The sequence below is a fragment of the Lepidothrix coronata genome, unplaced genomic scaffold, assembly GCF_001604755.1.
Source record: "Lepidothrix coronata isolate B3197 unplaced genomic scaffold, Lepidothrix_coronata-1.0 Scaffold130, whole genome shotgun sequence".
In the NCBI taxonomy this organism is placed as follows: Eukaryota; Metazoa; Chordata; class Aves; order Passeriformes; family Pipridae; genus Lepidothrix; species Lepidothrix coronata.
This window is the reverse complement of record NW_016690310.1, coordinates 3510-22335: the sequence shown is the minus strand read 5'-3', so window position 1 is coordinate 22335 and position 18826 is coordinate 3510. Positions and strand designations below refer to the sequence as shown.

The 18826-nt window shown below is 47.7% G+C and overlaps 3 protein-coding genes across 4 annotated transcripts in view; 1 reads left to right on the top strand and 2 right to left on the bottom strand.

Annotated features, from left to right (window-relative positions):
• The window catches only part of LOC108503090 (bestrophin-1-like), a 12900-nt gene extending 10632 nt beyond the window's left edge, over positions 1-2268 (top strand). For both annotated transcript variants that reach the window (XM_017826714.1, XM_017826715.1), the window contains 2 exons: positions 171-322; positions 666-2268. In XM_017826714.1, coding sequence (XP_017682203.1) covers positions 171-322; positions 666-1845 — 1332 coding nt within the window. In that variant the 3' untranslated portion in view covers positions 1846-2268. The remainder of the gene's footprint in view (positions 1-170; positions 323-665) is intronic.
• A 412-nt stretch (positions 2269-2680) lies between these two features.
• On the bottom strand, positions 2681-6212 carry FTH1 (ferritin heavy chain 1). Its single transcript, XM_017826726.1, has 4 exons — positions 5913-6212; positions 4403-4549; positions 3836-3961; positions 2681-3018 (listed from the first exon to the last, which is right to left on the bottom strand). Exons 1-4 carry the CDS (start codon positions 6021-6023, stop codon positions 2854-2856), a joined length of 549 nt encoding a protein of 182 aa, XP_017682215.1. The 5' UTR covers positions 6024-6212; the 3' UTR covers positions 2681-2853.
• Positions 6213-16352: 10140 nt separating this feature from the next.
• Positions 16353-17333, bottom strand: LOC108503089 (olfactory receptor 5AS1-like). Its single transcript, XM_017826713.1, is given in 2 exon segments — positions 16353-17083; positions 17086-17333. Coding segments are annotated over 2 exon segments (939 nt in total). The 5' UTR covers positions 17294-17333.
• Positions 17334-18826: the final 1493 nt, after the last annotated feature.

The window sequence follows — 18826 nt, the reverse complement described above, 5'->3', positions numbered from 1 at the left end:
TTCTGGTTGATTCTGTGATTCTATGAAAAACAACCCAAGTGACAGGAAACCACAGCAACCTCAGCCACTTGCCCCATTTCTGTGCTACACTGCTTCCTCCTGCCCTGCATCCCTTCATCTACAGAAAACAGGCTGCTCACCTTGTGTGACATTCCTGCTGTCTCCTGCAGGTCTCTCTCATGGCAGTGGATGAGATGCATCAGGATTTACCAGTCCTGGAGAAGGACCTCTACTGGAATGAGCCTGATCCCCAGCCACCCTACACAGCAGCCACTGCTGAGTACAAACGCCCATCATTCCTTGGCTCCACTTTTGATATCAGGTCAGTGCAGGGTGTCACAACAGTCCACAGTTACACCTGGATCAGGTCTTCAGAAGGATATTACACCTGAGGAGCAAGAATGGGTAGTAATATCTTTCTCCATAGTCTGTGAAATCTTGCTCTAAGATCCCTTTAGGGTCACGCAAAGACAACAGCCAACATCCTCCATGGAAAAGGATGACTCTGACCTCTTTCCCCCACTCACCTGTACTGTGAGCTTCCCTGCTTTGGGGGCACTAACACATTTAATGGCAGTACAGGGAGAGGTCTGCCACTGGCAGCAGTAGCAACGCAACCCCCCTCCCTTTGTGGCTGCGTAACAGCCCTGCTTTGCCTTTCCCAGCATGCAGAAAGAAGAGATGGAGTTCCAGCCCCTGGAGCAGATCAAGGAGAACGAGGAAGCCAACCACTCCACACCATTACTGGGACACCTGGGCCGCCTCTTGGGTGTCCAGTCACCAAACTTCTCCAGGTCCTCCTCCCGGATGAACCTGCTGCGCAGGCGAGGAGACCCCGCATCGCCCTTCTCCCACTACACCTACCAAGACATGGGGAAGTCAGGAAGCCCTTGTGGCATCAGTCAGCCAAAGGGAGACTCCCAAGAGCAGTGGGACAGCGAAGATGGAAAACTAAGGGAGTTTGATGCCTTCATGTCAACCCCCTTCTATGAGAGACCCGGTTTCTACAGCGCCCCCCAGACACCCATCAGCTCCATCCCCATGATTTTCCCTTCCAGACGCCAAGGCCGGAAGAAACCACCTGCTCTCTCCAGCATTGCTGCCTGCTCAACTTCCCTGAGGGATGTCATCGTCAACGCCTCCCCTTCCAGGGCCAGTGATATCTACAAGAGCCAGAGCTCCCTGGGCTCAGCTGCAAAGGAAACCTTTGTCTGGCCAACAGATCGGAGCAAAGGTCCCGACTCCACAGCTGTGACAGTGGAAGAGGAAAAGAACAACTCCAGGGAAGCTGCCACCACAGGAAGCCCAGGAGCACAGTCCACAGCATCCGACAGCCCAAAATTCCCCTTCCTGGCAGAGTCCCCTGACCAGGAGAAGCAGGGCAGCTACAAGAGCCTGAAGAGCTCGAAAGCTTCACACCCACCCTGGCTAACCCTGGAGAACACGGCATCAGCTCCTCCCAACTCAGAGCATTCCGGTGCCTTTCACACCCCCAGTAACAAAACCCCCGGGGGCAGCACCTCTCTCTGCTTCTCCTTCACTCCCGTGACCTCTCCAGCCCTAGAGAGGTCCCATAAGGGGAACCTGGGCCCTGACGCTCGCAGCCTGAGCTTGGAAGACGCAGCCAGCCCTCCAGACCAGCATCCAGAGGTTTCCAGGAACATGAGAGACACTGGGAATGGAAGCACTAACCCAACCCCTACAAAAGAGCCAAGAAGAGCAGAGAGTCCATCCCCCAATGACTCTGGAATCTCCCTGGCTGAGGGCGACTTCGTGGGGCTGATGGAGGTGATCATGGAGGCCAGTGAGAGCCCAGGTGAGGAGCAGATGGACCAGTACAGCTAAAGGAGACAAGGTTCCATGGGATACCTTCCTTATCCTCACACCTGGCCCTCACCTGAACAGAAGGGCAGTGCTGGACATGCAGCCAGAGCCTGGCCTAGGCTAAAACCAGCACTAAGGACACACTACTCCTGGTTTTGGTACCATAGCGAGCTCAACTTCTGCTGCAACAAGAAAACCACCAAAAACCCAATTTTTAGCCAAAAGCCAAGACTGAGTGTTAAGTATTGCTGATATCTCAGCAGGCACCAGCCAGGTGTAGTCCAAAACAGGAGTATAGTTAATATGGATATTTACTTCCTCCTCCTCACAAGCAAGTAGAACTTGAGCTTACAAGTCTCAGGCAGGACTTGCACTACTCCAGGGAAAGTAAGGGACTTAAGCAAGTCACATTATTACTGATGCGGACCCACAGTGCTTCTTCCAATCCTGTCTTAGCTCTTTTCCAGTACTGGGAAAGTACTGGAGTAAGGCAGGGTAAGTGTCTATACCAGCACAGGCAGCTGTAGTACCTGCCCCCACATTGCTTCCTTCCGAAGTTCCAGATCACCCCTGCCACAGATTTGAGTGCTCAGAGAAATGTGGATGGTAGCCCACACTACTCAGCTGAGCTTTACTGCCCACCCTCAGAAAATAAAAGCAAGGCTCAAGCCCAGGACCATCGTTTCGTTTCCTCATTTTAGTTTCCATGCAACGGGAATTTAGAGAAACCATACAAGTTCTACTTCTGCCTTCAGCAGCAGCTGCAAGACTCCCACACCACATGACAAAATTTACCTCCCACACCCCTTCATTACAGCTGCCTTCTCTCCCTCAAAACTAAACAGGAAAAGCCAGCTGGAACCAAGTCACTTTATTGGCTGGAGGGCAGTACATAAAACACAAGAGAGAAGGGGGGTGATATTTGGTACAGAGAATGGAACTGTTTCTCTAGGTAGCTGAAGCTGCATGCACGGCTGGACATTAAGTAGGAGTCCCACTGAAACCCACAGCGTGTCTCTGGGCCAGACTTCAGCTGTCATTGTCACTGTCCCCGAGGGTGTGCTTGTCGAAGAGGTACTCGGCCATGCCGTATTTTGGTGCCCCCATCTTCCGCAGGTTGGTCACATGGTCACCCAGCTCCTTGATGGCTTTCACCTGCTCATCCAGGTAATGAGTCTCAATGAAGTCACACAACTGGAAGGGAGACCAAGAGAGTTTAAATTCAGGTCCAGAAAGGAGCAGATACAGCATGACAACTTTCAAGCTGAGAGGAAGCAGCTTTTAAGTTTTGCTTCAGCAAAGCCAGAAGGAGATCAAAGTGAGGCAGGGCTTACACAGGCACACTGGCTCCAGAACCCTGCAGAGCTCAGGAAGCCTCTCCTCTTCCTCACTACAGGAAGCATTAGCCAAGTCTCTGAACAGATTTTGACTCCCCCACTACACAGCAAACTCACAACTGTGAGGATTTACACCTCTAAAACAGCCCAGTTTTATTGTTTTCTTTAAAAAAGTCCCTCCAGCTTACACAGGACACTCACAAGAGTACTTGGATTCACACACATTAATCTCTTCCTGATACTAAGCAGCCTCAATCCAGCCTTGCCAAAAACTTTCATCTGTGAAGAGCCCTGTGTTTTCAGACCCTGTTCTCAAGTATCAGGGCTTGAGAAACCAGAAGTGACACCAGAATTTTGTGGCAGAAAAGCCTCATAAGACAGAGCTCAACCACCTCAGAAACAAGCCTCCATAAAGCTTAATACACTTCAGAAAGAATAAAGCAAGTCTCAGCTACCATAAAAGTCCTCCTGGAAGGACAGCAATAACCTCACCGAAGGGCTAAAGGACAGGCTGACATCTGGGCCCTTCCCTCTGGAAGGGTTGCACCCCTGGTTCACCTTTTCTCACCTTTATTAACATCAAGGACACACAGCTCAGCCCTAAACCCACACAATTAGACACATCCAAGCCCCCTCCTTGCACAGCCACATTCTCGGGCTCAGCCTCCACTTACGTGTGGGTCGTTCTTCTCAGTTGCCAATTTGTGCAGTTCTAGCAGTGATTGGTTCACGTTCTTTTCCAGGTGCAGGGCACACTCCATTGCAGTCAGGCCATTCTCCCAGTCATCACGGTCTGGCTTCTGCCAGGGGAAAGCACAGCCCATGTTTTCTCTAAGTACCCATAGATCAGTAGGGAGCAAAGCCTTTAGACCACCCTCAAAGCTTGTCTGGATCAAGTTCAGACATTTAGGTAACAAACACTTGATGTGCACTCAGAACACAACTGAATGCAACCCCCCAATCCCACTTCTCAAAACAGTGCACAGAGCACTTCTGCTGTTAAATTTAATGACGATGAACCAGTTGCCTTCTTGTTCTGCCACAGGAAACCATTACCCTATTCTTACACAAAAAGTACTTTTTCTTAGTCAATCAGCATAAATTATCAAATTACTACACGTCTCAAATGACTCTGCTTCTCCAGTGTCAGCTGCTGCTCCTTCTGGGAGAGGACCCAGAGGGAAACCCACCTCCTCCCAGCCCCCAAATGTAGTTCTGGGCCAGGAGAGCCCACTCCTCACCTTGATGTCCTGCAGGAAGATGCGCCCTCCCCTCTGGTTCTGCAGCTTCATCAGCTTCTCCGCGTGCTCCCGCTCCTCATGGGACTGATGCAGGAAGTACTTGGCAAAGTTTTTCAGAGCCACATCATCCCGGTCAAAATAGTAGGACTGAAAAATAAGGATTCACAGGCTCAGAATCCCAAGCTAAGCCTAAAGTGTGGCTTCAGATGTGTCTCCTCTCAGCCCTGCCTCAGGATGGCCCAAGTCCAAGCTGAGGCCAGCAGACAGCAAGGCAGCATGGAACAACCCTCCCCTTACTATTTGTCCAACTAGGATTAAATCTTAACCTGCATCCCTACCAAGGACACAATGGCAGTTGTGTCCTTGGTTCAGTTCTGAAGATACAAAAAAACCCCACAGATACCTGTTCTGATCACCATTCAAATGCCTTAAACTGCGGCCTCGATAAGCCTTTTTCATGGAGAAATCTTCCCTTTGTTTGCTCGAGCTTGTTTACAATGATCACAAGTCAGGGTTATGACTTGCAACACCAGCTGAGCAGCCATTAACTTTCAGGTACTTCTGCAATAAAGCTCTCATGCCTCCCTAGGCTTTTCAGGGATTAGACTAAAGAATACACTTGCTACTTTTGGAGAAAAATAGCAGTATTGCATTTAAAAGACAAATGGAACTAAAATATCAGGTCAACAGCAAATACTGTTTTGAAAGCCAAAAAAACCCCCCTCTAACAACAATTAGAAGCCATCACACAGCTTGTCTGTTCCTCAGTCAGGGCCATTAGCAGGATTCAATAGAAATTTTCGCATCAACTGCCACTTATTTCCCAAACTACTACAGAACTCTCTGCTGCTAAACCAGCAGCCTGGAGGTTCAAAGCAAGACACTAGTGCTTTGTGTACCGCTATCATGCACCAACGGAAGAACAAAACAGCGTTAAAACTTTTACAGTAACACAGAAACAAGCCGTAAAGTGCTGGATGTACATGCCACGACATTATGGAATGCCACCGGAAAGTCTCAAGTTCCCTGCACGTCTAAAGCTGCACAGAGGTCAGAGCTGCTCCTTGCGCCAGAGCAGCTCAGCGTGGCTAAAACCGGACCCTCGTGCCAAGCGAGACAAGTAGACACAGGGCCAAGGAAACCGCGGATTCCTCCTGATTCACGGAGGAAAGAAAAACCGTGCCTGGGAGCCGAGCACGCCCGCGGGAAAGGTGCCAAGCGCCTCGCTAGGCAGGTCCTACTATCCAGCCCAGCCCCAAGGGCAGAGCCGGCCGGGAGCCGCTGAGCCGGGCTGATAACGGGGCCCACAAGGGCAACGGCCGCGGGGTCCGCGAACACCGAGATAAAGGGCCTCACCTACACACAGGGGACGGCCCACAAGGGCCTGGAGGCGCTGGGGAAGAGGAGGAGGAGGAAGAGGAGGAGCTGCGCCCGCAGGCACCGCCCGCCACCCGCGAACCCCCCCACGGCGCCGGGCCCGCGTGCGGCCCCTCTACCCCTCGCTTCTCACCATGCTGAGGTACACGTAGGACGCGTAGAGCTCCAGGTTGATCTGGCGGTTGACGGCGGCCTCGCAGTCCTGGTGGTAGTTCTGGCGCACCTGGGAGGGGGGCGCTGCCATGGCTGGGTGCTCCGGTGGGTACGGCGGTGGCTGTGTGAGCGGTGGTGTTGTGGGTGTGTGGGAGGGGGCGCGGCGGGCCCGAGCGCGGCCGGTTCCGTCCAAGCACTGTTGACGCAGGAACCCGCTCCGCTCCGCCGCCGACGCGCTCTGAGGACCGTCCGCCCCGCGGCGCACATTTTATACCGCCGCGCGCCGGGCGCACCCACCGAGGGGCGGGGCTTCTGTGCCGCGCTTCTGCTGGCCCAGCATGACTCAGCACCCGCCCAGGCCACGCCCACCGCGGGGGCGGGGTCCGCGCGCGCCGCTTCCCTCAGCTCCCTCCGCCATCATGGAGTAGGTGCTGTTGGAAAAGCCCTCAGGGCGCGCCCTTCCCCCGGCCCCCAAAACACGCCCCCAAAGCGTTTCTAAATGTTTCTAAAATCCAATCTAAATCCAGAAAAATGAAAAATCAAAGGGCAAATGTTAAAAAACTGAGCCCTGTGGTAACGAGATGGTTATTTCAGCTGCTTTTAGTGCTATCCCAGTCAGTGCCATAATTTATTTTCAATAAACACTGGGTTCTTTAGTCATTCAGTTTGCTCGTTTATTTTCAGTCACCACTGGACTATTTTACTTTGTACTTTCTGTAGTTTTAAGCTGATTAAAAGTGCAACTTTGAGGGCTAGAAACATCCTGCTTAACCGAGACCATCTTTTAACATCAAACTCCCAAGATCTAAGCTTTTACCAAGCCAGTGTTCAATCCTGGCTTTTACCAAGCCAATGTTCACGCTGAAATCCATCAGAAATTTAACTTACTGGGCCTGTAAACTCAGATTAAATATTTCTTCTACGTATTGAGCCTGTAAATTCAGATTAAATAGTATTTCCTCCACGTACTGAGCCTGTAAACTCAGGTTAAATAATTTTTCCTCTAACCAGTTCTTTCTACAGCACTTTTCCAGGCAGTTCCAAACAGCCTGGAGGGAACAGGGAGCCTCTGCCTTCCTTTGTTTCACCGTTTTCTGTCGTTAAACATCAGAAGTAATTAAGATCTATAAGATAACGTGGGTCATACCCATCGCTTCAGGCTGCCAGGTACACTTGAAATCTGTTCTCCTCCCACAGTAATGCTTATGTAAAAAACAACAACAACAACAAAAAAGTCATAGCTGCTGGGCAGACTTGTATGACTATGTTCACACCAGAGTGTTTTCAGCTCCCTGGAACATCAAATAGACCTTTATAATTACAAAGTTTATAACAGCAATATTTCCTCTGCAGTTCAGACAGTCTGTGCCACCCGTGATTAAACGTCAGTGAGATTAGGGAAGTCCCAGATTCTGCTTTCTGGATCCAACTGCGAGTTGCACAATGCACATGATGTTTGGTGACAGCAGATTTACGTGGGCAGGAGAGGAAACATGGGGTTGCACAGCTGTGTGTCATGCCTTGGTGACCAAGGTGAAGAGTTCAAAACTCTGGTCTTACATGAGATTATGTTCAGCCATACCCAGCTCTTCCCTGTCTCAAACTAGTGTTTTAATTTCAACTTTACTTCACGCTGTTTCCTCATGGTTTGGTTTAAGCCTTCTTTTATCTTGTACTGTTCTTCCTGAAGATGCATTTAATCATAAAAACCTCGGATGGTTTAGGTTGGAAGGGACTTTAAAGTCCAACCCCCTGCTGTGGACAGGGACGCTTTCCACTATCCCAGGTTGCTCCAAGCCCCATCCAACCTGGCCTTGGACACTTCCAGGGATGGGGCAGCCACAGCTTCTCTGGGCAACTATGCCAGGGCCTCACCACTCTCAACGCCAAGAATTTCTTCCTAAATAGTAAAGAATTTCTTCCTAAAGGACTTTACAAGCATTCTTGGGAAGAAGCCTGCTAAAAGCATCACCTTATTAGGCTGGACTTCCCATCAAGTAACATTCACATTTAGGAGGAAATTGTGCCCTGTGAGGGGAATTGTTCCCTAGCACAAGTTGCCCAAAGAAGCTGTGGCTGCCCCATCCCTGGAAGTGTTCGAGGCCCAGGGCCTCTCCCATCCTTGTGTGTGGATTTTGAATTCACATCTCTCTCAGCTGCTTTGTTGGTCTGAAGTAAAGGCATATTCAGGCTGCCTACAGGCAAAATCATTGTATTGTCTGCCTACACAAGCTTCAGATTGTTGAAGACAATCTCTGTTTTCCCTTGGATAATATCCCATCAGGAACAATTGAGCAAGCTTTTCTTGTTTACAGCTTGTACATAGAGCACAGACCCTAAAATCTGCCAATTTAGGGACAGTAATGCTGAGCTTTAGGTGTGCAAAAATAGTCGGGGCTTCTTTGATGAATGTCTCCATATAAATACAAAAGGTCATCAAGTCAGAGATCAAGATATACCTGAAGGGAAAGTTTCCATGACTCTTACACCCACTTTAATATCATTTATTCTGACTCTACCTATGGCCTTCTCGTGCATGACCTTCGCAAAGGACCACAGTGACCTTCCTGGGGGTTGAAAACAGGACTTCTAAGCAAATACTGAACAATATTTGCCCAAAGTAAATTCTGAGGCAGATTTTTGCTGATACAGTCCCTGAGCAAAAAACTTGGCATGAGACATAGGCTTACAGTTAGACCTTCAACAAGAGGGCTGCCTTGGTGTGATCAGAGAGAGCCAGAATGCTCAGGAATGCACAAAATTTCATTTAACATCTGTAGAAACAGTTCACCTATAGCTTTAAAATGCTTGATTTTGCCATGCTGGTTTAATTACAGATTAATAACAGATCTCAGTTAAAAATCAACAACTGTCCCAGATGCAGTGAACAAGAAAGTGCTGAATATGCCTCAAATATTAAATCAACAAAAATACAGTAACCTTTTCTTTTTTTTCCCCCCCCAAAGCTCAAAGTCCTGTAAATAAGATAAACTACATTCAGTCAAATATTTGTTATGGAGAACCTCCATTCCACCTACGAATTTCAGTGTCATTCAGGTCCCAGACTTTCTGTAAACACAAAAGCAACTCTAAACTTGGCTCCAAGGTTGAACATGTGTGGGGAAATTTGACACTGATCTCAACTGTTTTGAAAGCTGTTTACTAAACACATCTGGGCTCCATTTGCTCTGTGAGATTAACTGCAAACTCCTTCTGTAGCTCCTTGGGCAAAACGTGGTGCAAGTTTTTCAGTTGTTTCTTTTAGGTGTCCAAATTTCTCCACGCGGGAAAGCCAGGATTTCACTGAGTTTTCACTGGGTACTTACAGCACAGAATTCAAATGACTGGGGAACACAGAAGTGCTGGTTCCTGGAAACACTCTCCAAAGACAGAAAGACAAAGGATGTTTGAAGTTATGCTGGGAAATTTGCCTTGGAGACTGAACACGAGGCTATTCTGATTCAGGAAAAAAAAGTCCCGAAGACAGACTAAAGGATTTTGTAAACAACTAATATAATCCCTGTTTTAAACAGACAAACATTTTCTAAACTCTGTTACAGTTTTTTCTCTCTCTTGAACATTTTTGCATACAGTCTGAATGAAATGCCATAGATAACAATTCTCTAGTTTGTCCACACTACTCTTGATTTTATTTTTATTTTTTTTATTTATTAGTTTTTTATTTTTACAAGTCTCTAAAAATACACTTAGAGTTAATAGAGTGAGGAAGAACATTGTTAATAACATGATAATTCTGTCAGCCCAGCATGGCCAGAAGCAGAATTTGGTGAATTTACTTTCATGTATCAGCCCCTTTTAAACTAATTTCAAGACCAACTTCAATATCTGTGACAGAAAAGCTCCAGTTTGGATTCCAAAGGCATCCTGTGCACCAGCTGCATGTACTGGAGCTTCCACAACAGATTTTTCCAAGCTGCAAAAGTCACAATAATTTGATGTTGACATTCCACCACAGGCCACAATCCACAACGTTTACTACACTGTCATGATCCTCCTGCAGGGCCATGCACTTTATTTCCCTCTCAGATTTACCAAGTGTTAAAAACCAGGGGGTGGGTATCATTCGTGTTCTCTGTTTCTGTTTATTTAACTTACTCTAAAACTGGAAAAAAATTGCAAATAGAACCACCCATCTAAAGTCAACAACCACAGGGAAATTTCTCAATATACCAAAAGATCACCTCCTTCCTACCATGAATTCCCCTGGAAAACACTGGGGAGTATCCAAGCCCTCATGAATGATCAGGCAGCTTTCATTCTGAGTAGGATACACAGGCAAAATGTTGTTTTTTAAAGATGAGGTTTCATCTGGGAATCAAAAAGAGGTGTCTGTCCTCCCTGTCCCTCATGCTGCCACCTTGTTTTCCACAAAAACTGGATTTGTTACCCTCCACAGAGACACTGATTCTTTATTTCAGACCACAGTTTGCACCTCAGGCCTCAGTTAATTTTGTGGGGATGTTCCTTAGGCACAGTTTGTGTAGCACCTTGAACAGATATTACAAAGCCTTCCAGAGAAGGTGGTGGCTGCTTTTATATTCAGCCACCCAGAAAAGGGGCTGGCAGGCAAATGCTTTCAAGCATGATGAGAAGAAACAAGCTTTTACAGGGAACTGGCGGTTAAAAACCGGCTTAAAGAACATGCAGCAGCCCGATAAAGCACCACAAAAAACAAGCAGTGGCCCATGTCATGATCTCTGTCAGGCAGGATGGGTGGGGGGAGCATCTCCAAACTGCTGCTGCTGCTCAGCAGGTCTCTCCAGGAACTCATTTCATGGATTATTTTAGAGGAAGTGAAGAGATTAAATCGATGTAGTGGCTTAGAGAAATTGGAGGGATGTTGTCTACAAGAGGTGAGAAAGCGGGGAGAGTTTTCTGGGAGCCTGTGGGAAAAGCAGGTTCCTGCTGTGCTGTGAAGAGACACTGAAAACACCCGTGTGGTTCATGCAGCTGAGATGAAGCCACAACTCCACAGCTTTCCTGCTAGGTATAATTTCCTCCTAAGTCACATCCCAGACCTTGGCATCAAAGTAAAAATATTTAAAAGCAGTTCAAGGGGCTTGAGTTGGACCTGCTCCTTCGTGTGTGACTTGTGGAGCAGCCAGATAGTGTTGAAAAGTAGAGTATTGTCCCTGAAAAGTCAACTCTGGATGAGCTGGACACAGCTCCTTCCACAAGCCAGCAGCAGCTGGGTGGGGAGGAGACCCACTGGTGCTTTCCCTGCCTACTGAACAAACTGGGAAGAACCTGGTTCTCCGTTTTTAAACTTATTCCACCAGCATCTGGGGGGGGGGGAAGGAAAGCCATAAAATTAGAAGAGAGAAATAAAACAGGAAAAAATAAGTCTCTGTTAGAGCAAGGCCTGACCGTGATAGTAATAAATAGGTTGGATTAAGTCGTTGTCTTTAACTTTGCAGATGTTGGGCCAAGCCCACAGATATCAGCATTCCAGCAGTCAATAAAACAGTGACAGAGCAGGCCCCCTGCTCCATCAGGGCAAGGAGATAACAGGGAAGGGCAGCCACAGGAACATATGGACTCCTCAGCAATCACATCTGGCTGTTTCAGACTGGGCAGAACCATTAACTCCAGGCAGACCACCAGCTCTTAAACCTTGGCCACCAGGTCTTGCTGACCTGGGGCCGTGGTCAGAATGCTGGGAAGATGCTCCCACTAAAATTATCAGTTTTATGTGGTAGCAAAGCTCTCAGACTGCCCTTGGACAGCAGCCACCTTAATTTCAGGTTTAAGGGAGCCAGAGGAATGCTCTGCCTGGTCTAAGGAATCAGTTCTTCCACCCAGTTGCTCTATGAGTAGCTTGCTCAGTCATGCATGGCCACACTGCCCAAAACCTGTCTAAATAGGCAGTGATGACCAAGACTGAAACTACTCAAATCAGGAACTTTCCAGTCTGACAAGAAAAAACCCACAAGATTTCCGCTCCACACTTGTTTAGCACAGGCCAGGCCCTTCCTTGCTTTGTGTTTGGTGCTCCTGGTTCCTTCTAAAAGCCACTGTGAAGGGACACAACCCTCAGGGGAGCAGCAGGTTCAGTGTAAAGCTGCACCTTGCAGCTGAAACATTCCCACGACTCGAGGCTGCCAAAAAGGGGAGACTGAATTCTCCACCCACATGCCTTGTCTGTCTCCTTTCCCTGTCTCCAGCCACCCTTAGAGTGTTCACTAGGGTCTCTGCAGGCAGAGACTGGCAGAAAACAGCATTTTTGGCCAGTTTCTAGGGCTGGCTTGGCCAATGGATGGATCTAAAAGCTCCAAAGTCATGAGACACATGGAGGAGCTCGGCCAGCCATTCCTCAGCCAGCGACTCAAGGCAAAGGATGAACTGCCAGGATTTGGTTGAGATGCCAGGAATCTTGGGAGCAGTGAGGATGTTCAGTCAGGCCCAAAAGGGTTCTCTTACAAAGCATTTCTGCAGTCAGGAGGTGCAGGTTGAGCAACAGGCTGACATCAGCTAAAACAACAGCCTGAGGGAGGGAGCAGCTCCAAGGCGAAACCACGTGGGCATTTCTTAGGTCACCAAGTAAAACAAGAGTTTCTGATTGGGAAGAAAAAGAAGCCAGAATTGCAGCATTGTTACTTAATCCAGGAAATTTTGTTTAGCAGAGACCAGCAGGCTCAGCATGACCACATGAAAAAGCTTTTTCTTGGAATTCCTAGGCGCCTGCATCCCTGCCTCAGCCAGGTTCAACTAGCAGTGGGGAGTGCCTGAAAAAGGCAATTCCAACCTTTTTCCCTGCCTGTATTTACTCTCATGTACTCTGGAGTCACCAGGCTCTACACCCCCTCCCCCTAAACTTCAAGAGGAACATGGATGACTGTCTGTGTCAGCCTAGGAAAGGAAAGAAGATCCACTTCCAAAGTTTCAGATTAGTCCTCCTTGCAAGGCTGTGACATCACAAAATTCATCAGATGGGAATGGGATACATTCTTGCTGTATTCCAGAGGCCAGAAAAGCAGCTCAATCCACAGAAAAGAGTACTTCCCAAACTACTTCAACCTAAACTGCCCCACAGTCACACCACAGCCACAGAGAGACCTGTAATAACAAGGATGACAAGCTGGGAAGCAGCTGGGAATTGCAGAGACTGGGAAAAAAAAAAGAGGAAGGGGACTGAGAATCTGTGTTTCCACAGCCACATCCAGCATAAGAACCACCGGTGCACGGAGAGGCTGAGGAATGGGAATAGAAAGTGACACCATCGTTACTTTAGATCAACTGGAAACTTTCTCTTCTTGTTCCAGGGCCTTAAGAAGTGGCTTTTTCCAGAAGTAATTGGGAGGAGACAGTTATACCCCTTTCCCCCTATCACCCTCAGCCATAGCCAGCCCCATCTCTCTGTTTCAGTGAGTTTCTGCTTTCCTGTCAGGTGGGAGGATCAGGACTGAGCAACAGCACCTAAGAAAGCAAACAAACCCTGAGAGTTGGATTGGAAATTGGGAAGTGGGGGAAGAATCTCTTCCTGACCAGCACATGACTTTTACTCATCTTCCTTACTGAGAGTGAGATAACAATTCATTCTCAGGCAATGTGCTTTGCCCGATATCTACAATAACCAAATTAACAAAGTCACGATTCATTTGCCAAGGACAAGTTTTTAAACCCACTTTTTTTCTCCCCTTTGAAAACTTGTGTTATACTAGAAATCAGGAGACAAAGGAATGTTAATTAGCTTTAATTTCAGCTCTAATTTCAGTCCAGTTGCCTTGTGAAGGATGCTGTCCTTTACAGCTCTCTCTAGGAGGATTCCTGAAATTTTGTTAACATTCCCATCTTCTTCCAGCACCAGGATTACAGTCAAGAATTAGAACACTGGGAATCTGGTCACAACTCCCAGCACTCTTCCTCCCATTCCAACCTCGAACGCAGAAGCTTAATAGAATTTTGGGGACGGTGGAAGGACAACAAAGCCGCCAGTGGTGCCTCCCAGTGCCGTTCCGTGGGCACAGCTCACACACCAGCCCGATCCTGTCATGGGAAAACTCCTTTTCCTAGAAGTCCTTCCCACTCTGTCGGTCTTCACACACATCTGCTCTGCTTCCTGAGGCTGTGTCACAACCCACTGGAATCCCCTCTCCCGTGGCAGAACCGATCCGAGCAGCACTTCCACATGGTGGAGGTGCGGGTTTGTCCCGGTTTGTCCCGGTTTGTCCCGGCCGGGCCGAGCCGCCACGCGGGGGCGCCCCCGCTGCGCTGACACCCGCAGCCGGCAGGGGGCGCTGCGGGCGGAGGCGCGCTCCGCCGCCCGGGGCACGCTGGGAGTTGTAGTCCCTGCGGCGCGGCGGGAGCGCGCAGCGGTACCCCCGCCATCGCCGCTCCCGGGGCCCGGCGGGGCCCCTCCACCGGTCTCCGGGGCGGTTCCCGCACTGTACTCGCGTCATGGACACTTGAGGATCTGCAGAATGTTCTATGCCATCCCCCAGCGCTGCCGGGATGCAGCGCTGTGGGGATCGGGCAGCGCTGTGGGGATCGGGCAGCGCCGTCGCGCTGCGATGACATCACTGGTGCTGACACCGCCTCAGGCAGCGCGGTCAGACTATTCCCGATTTTTTTTCCCTGCGCAATGACAATCATTTTCCGGTGTAATTATAATAATTTCCCTGCTGTTACGTGTCCTTCTGGCTCTGTGAGCCACTCACAGCTCCAACTCTGCCACTGACTGTACTCGTAACTCCCTACTGGGACACGGCACTTAGGACACATGGTTAGTGCTGGATTAACGTTTGGGCTCGATTTCAGAGGTCTTTCCCATTCTTAATGGTTCCACTATCTCACAGCTCTTCCCACAGCACGATTTCTCAGCAGCCCGAGCCACAGTTATGCAGTTGGGCCATCCCGGAGTTGGACCTTGGACACTCGGCCCAGGGAGCTGAAAGCTGGGAACAACATGACAGGGGAGGGTTACAGAGGTGTTTTCAATCCATAGGAGGAAGGTTTTGCTTCCTCTGAGGTTGCTAGCCTGCGAAATTACCATTTTCACTGTTTGTAAGACGAAGTCCTGATTATCATTGAATCCCAGAATCCCAGAATGGTTTGGGTTGGAAGGGACTTTAAAGATCATAGAATTTCACTCCCCTGCCATGGGCAGGGTCACCTTCCACCAGACCAGGTTGCTCCAAGCCCTATCCAAGCTGTCCTTGAACACTTCCAGGGATGGGGCAGCCACAGTTTTTCTGGAAAACTTGTGCCAGGGCCTCACCACTCTCACGGGGAAGAATTCCTTCCAAATATCCCATCTAACACTGCCTCTGCCAGTGGGGGAGCATTCTGTGGGCTTGGAAAGGATGGGATTAGGAAACCTGTTGTTTAACTGCAGGTTAGAGTGACAAGGAGCAGTCAAGGGCAACTAGAAGGGCTTCTACAGACATCAGCAAGTGGAAAATCCACCAAAAAAGGGTCCAGTGCTGAAATGTCAGGAATTCTGTGCAGACAAAGCAGAAGTACCACACCCATGTTGTACCAGGATACAATTAATACTTGTTTATACTGAATCCAGACACAGGTGCACTACAAAAGTCTGTCTTGATATCAGTGCGTGTGTTTTGTAACAGTGCCAGGCCCATAACCACCAACAAGCATTTCATAACACAATTAGGCAGAAATAAAAACCTAATTATGCTGTGGGAAGGGAAACAAGGGCTTGTGGTCTGCAGGCAGAAAGAGATGATGGAAAAATACATGCGAGTAGTAAAACTGTCAAGAACACAGGAGGAAAACAAGCATGAAAAATGTCTGGGGGGAGCAGAACAGGCAGGGAGGTGCCTAGTGAAACCTGAACAAGTCCAGCCACAAAAATATGGTAACACAAACAAACAAACAAACAAACAAACAAATAAATAAATAAACAAACAAATAAATTACTCCTTTCACTGTAGCGGGTATGGCAGAACTGGCTGTCAAATAAGGGAAGTATTTTCCCTGTACAAAAGCTTTTAGCTTTCCAAATTTAATACAGAGAATCACACCCATATGTAATAATTGTTTTAATTGGACTTTTCTTTCAAACTTCTTGGTGAAGAGTTGTCTCGGTAATTGTAATCTGCAAAAATATAACTTTCTTCTGCATTTGGGATAGACTCGTTATGGACAGTGAGGAGAAAGAGATCATGGAATACTGGGATTGTTTGGGTTGGAAGGGACCTTAAAGACCATGTAGTTCCAGGGTTGTCACTCACTGGATCCTTCTGGGATGGGATCCACCTGACCTGAGCTTTTGTTTGATAAGGTAAATCACCTTCTCAGTTGACTGCTTTTTCCCAGTGATTACCAAATGGACCTGGGAAGCAAACCCCCATGCAGATATTCCTAACGACTCACCTACATTTAGCCCAATGGTTCCCATCACTGGTGCTTTTATTGTGTTTTGGACCAGAAACACACTCTAAGAAAATCCCTGAGAAAAGACCCTCCTCTCCACTGTCCTCCTCAGGGCATCCTTCACTTCTTTGTTCCTCAGGCTGTAAATCAGGGGGTTCAGCATGGGAAAGAGAAGAGTGTAAAATGCAGACACTACTTTGTCTGTGTCCTGGGAGAAGTGGTTGGAGCTGGTCTTTAAATAGGTGAAGAGGAGGGAGCCATAGAACAACGCGATGGCCGTCAGGTGGGAGCTGCAGGTGTAGAAGGCTTTGTACCTGCTCTCAGCCACCGGGATGCAGAATATGGTGCTGAGGATGCAGGTGTGGGACACAGCGATGCTCAGGAAGGTGCTGGTCTGGATGAAGCCACACAGGGTGACGAGCAGGACCTCGTTGAGACGTGTGTTGGAGCGGGAGATCTCCAGCAGCAGCGGGATGTCGCACAAGTGGTTGATCCATCTGGAGCCGCAGAACGGCAGCGAGAATGCGAGGCAGGTGTGGACCAGCGAGGTCAGACCCCTGCTGAGGAATGCCCCAGCCACCATGGAGGTGCAGATCCTGTGGGACATGGCCTCAGAGTAGAGGAGAGGCTGACAAACGGCCACGTAGCTGTCGTAGGCCATGACGGCCAAAACGAGTCACTCAGTGGAAGTGGCAAAGAGGAACATCTGCATCCCACAGCCAAGGAAAGAAATGGCTTTATGCCAGGCCAAGAGGTTCACCAGCATCTTGGGAGTGATGGCAGAGGAACAACTGAGTCTAGGAAGGATAAATTGCTCAGGAAATAATACACGTGGGTGTGAAGGCAGGCATTGAGCTGGACGAGTGCCATGAGGCCGACGTTCCCCACCAAAGTGGTGCCGTAGATGAGCAGGAAGAGCCCAAACAAAGGAATCTCCATCTCAGGCCAGTCTGTGAAACCCAGGAGAATGAACTCAGTCAGGGCAGTGCAGTTTCCTTCAGGCATTTCATTCCCTTGTGTTTGGCTTTGTGCACAAAAGATTTGTCAGGAGCTGACTTGGTCCTGGTGGATGTCGAGGCACAAATGCATCACATCCTGCACAGGAAAAAGTGGTGGAAATTCAGGCACCTTGCCCAAGTCAGAGGGGAAACCAATGGTTTGGATGATGCCCATTGAAAGGAAAGCTTAGGAGGACAAAGAGAGCTTTAGAGACACATTTTAAATGTGGAATTCCTTCCTGTATATTCCTTTAGTATCTATGAAATAGGAGCTCGGGTGGGATTTTATAAGATCTAGGCCATAGTGTATAGAAACCATCCATATAAACCCACACCAGAGGTATAGAGAAGACTCTGTGTCCTTTCTTGGTGAAGGCTTGGTACATCCAAAAATCTGAATTATTTTCTGCAAGTGACTGTTTACTCCAGAAAATGTCTGGGTTGAGTCAGGTAAGCACAATATCACTTGAGAAAAAACATCTTATTGAAGTATAAAAGCTGCTACACGTTTCCCTGTGTTTCAAGTAGAGGAAGCAGTTCAGGCACAGTTAATAATGACTTTTCTTAGGCAGCAAGAAAATGAAATACTGGAAAAGTTGATTGAAATGCTGAAACAAAAGCAGATTTATTTTTTTTTTAGAAAAAAAGAAATAATAAGTTTGGAACAAACAGGAAACATTGACTTTAAAGTGAAATATCGCATGTCATTCTAGGATTCCCTACAAATATATTGTGGGTTTATTTTCCCGAGGCTGATTAATTCTTAAGCAGTTAATGAAAAGCAAGTAATGAAGATTGTTTTTAAATATTCAAACTTAAATATTTTTAGGATTTCCAAGCAGTTTTCCCCACCTTTTGTTTTTTTTACCTGAAATTATTAATTGAATTTGAATTGGACTCAGTCTGCTAGAAAACGAATTCTGGGTATTAATTTAACATTTCAAGAAAAAAACCCATCATTTTAATTTTGAGAAAGTTAATACACATTTCTGCTGATGCCAGTATGAATTCTACACAGGGCAGATAAATCTTGCTCACCTTTACAGGAAAAATAAGGATTACAGAAGGACATCTAATAAAAGAACTGTTAATGCAGTTAAATAATTCTGTAAATATCAATGTTATGTGGACAAAGCCACAGACAAACCAGAAATGTCTATGTTGCCTAAATAAAATAATTATAATTTAAGATGCTTCCTCCAGGAGAGGATACTAAATGGTTACAGAAAGGAGGATTTTAGATTCCAAAGGTGTCTGCAGACACTGGTTACAACAAATCTCACCTGCGTTTTGCTTTGTAAAGGTTGGTGTGAGGAATTCTGGATGACCAATATAAATTCCAGAATTTTGGACGATTACCCCTAAGTCAGGTGAATCCCATTTTTGGCATCTTTGATCTTGTTTTTCAAGCCTTGGAGAAGGCTTAGTGCATCCTAAAATCTCAATGACTTTCTAGAAATGCCCATTTACTCCCTAAAATATCTGGAGTGACTCAGGTCAGGACACAGGTCCCTCAGTTGATTCCTAGAATGAGGTGACA

Coding starts and splice junctions, on each gene's coding strand:
- FTH1 (XM_017826726.1), bottom strand. CDS start 6,023: ATGGCAGCGCCCCCCTCCCAGGTGCGCCAGAACTACCACCAGGACTGC. Junction 4,550..5,912: donor CCTACGTGTACCTCAGCATG/GTGAGAAGCGAG, acceptor CTTATTTTTCAG/TCCTACTATTTTGACCGGGA. Junction 3,019..3,835: donor CTGAGAAGAACGACCCACAC/GTAAGTGGAGGC, acceptor TCTCCCTTCCAG/TTGTGTGACTTCATTGAGAC.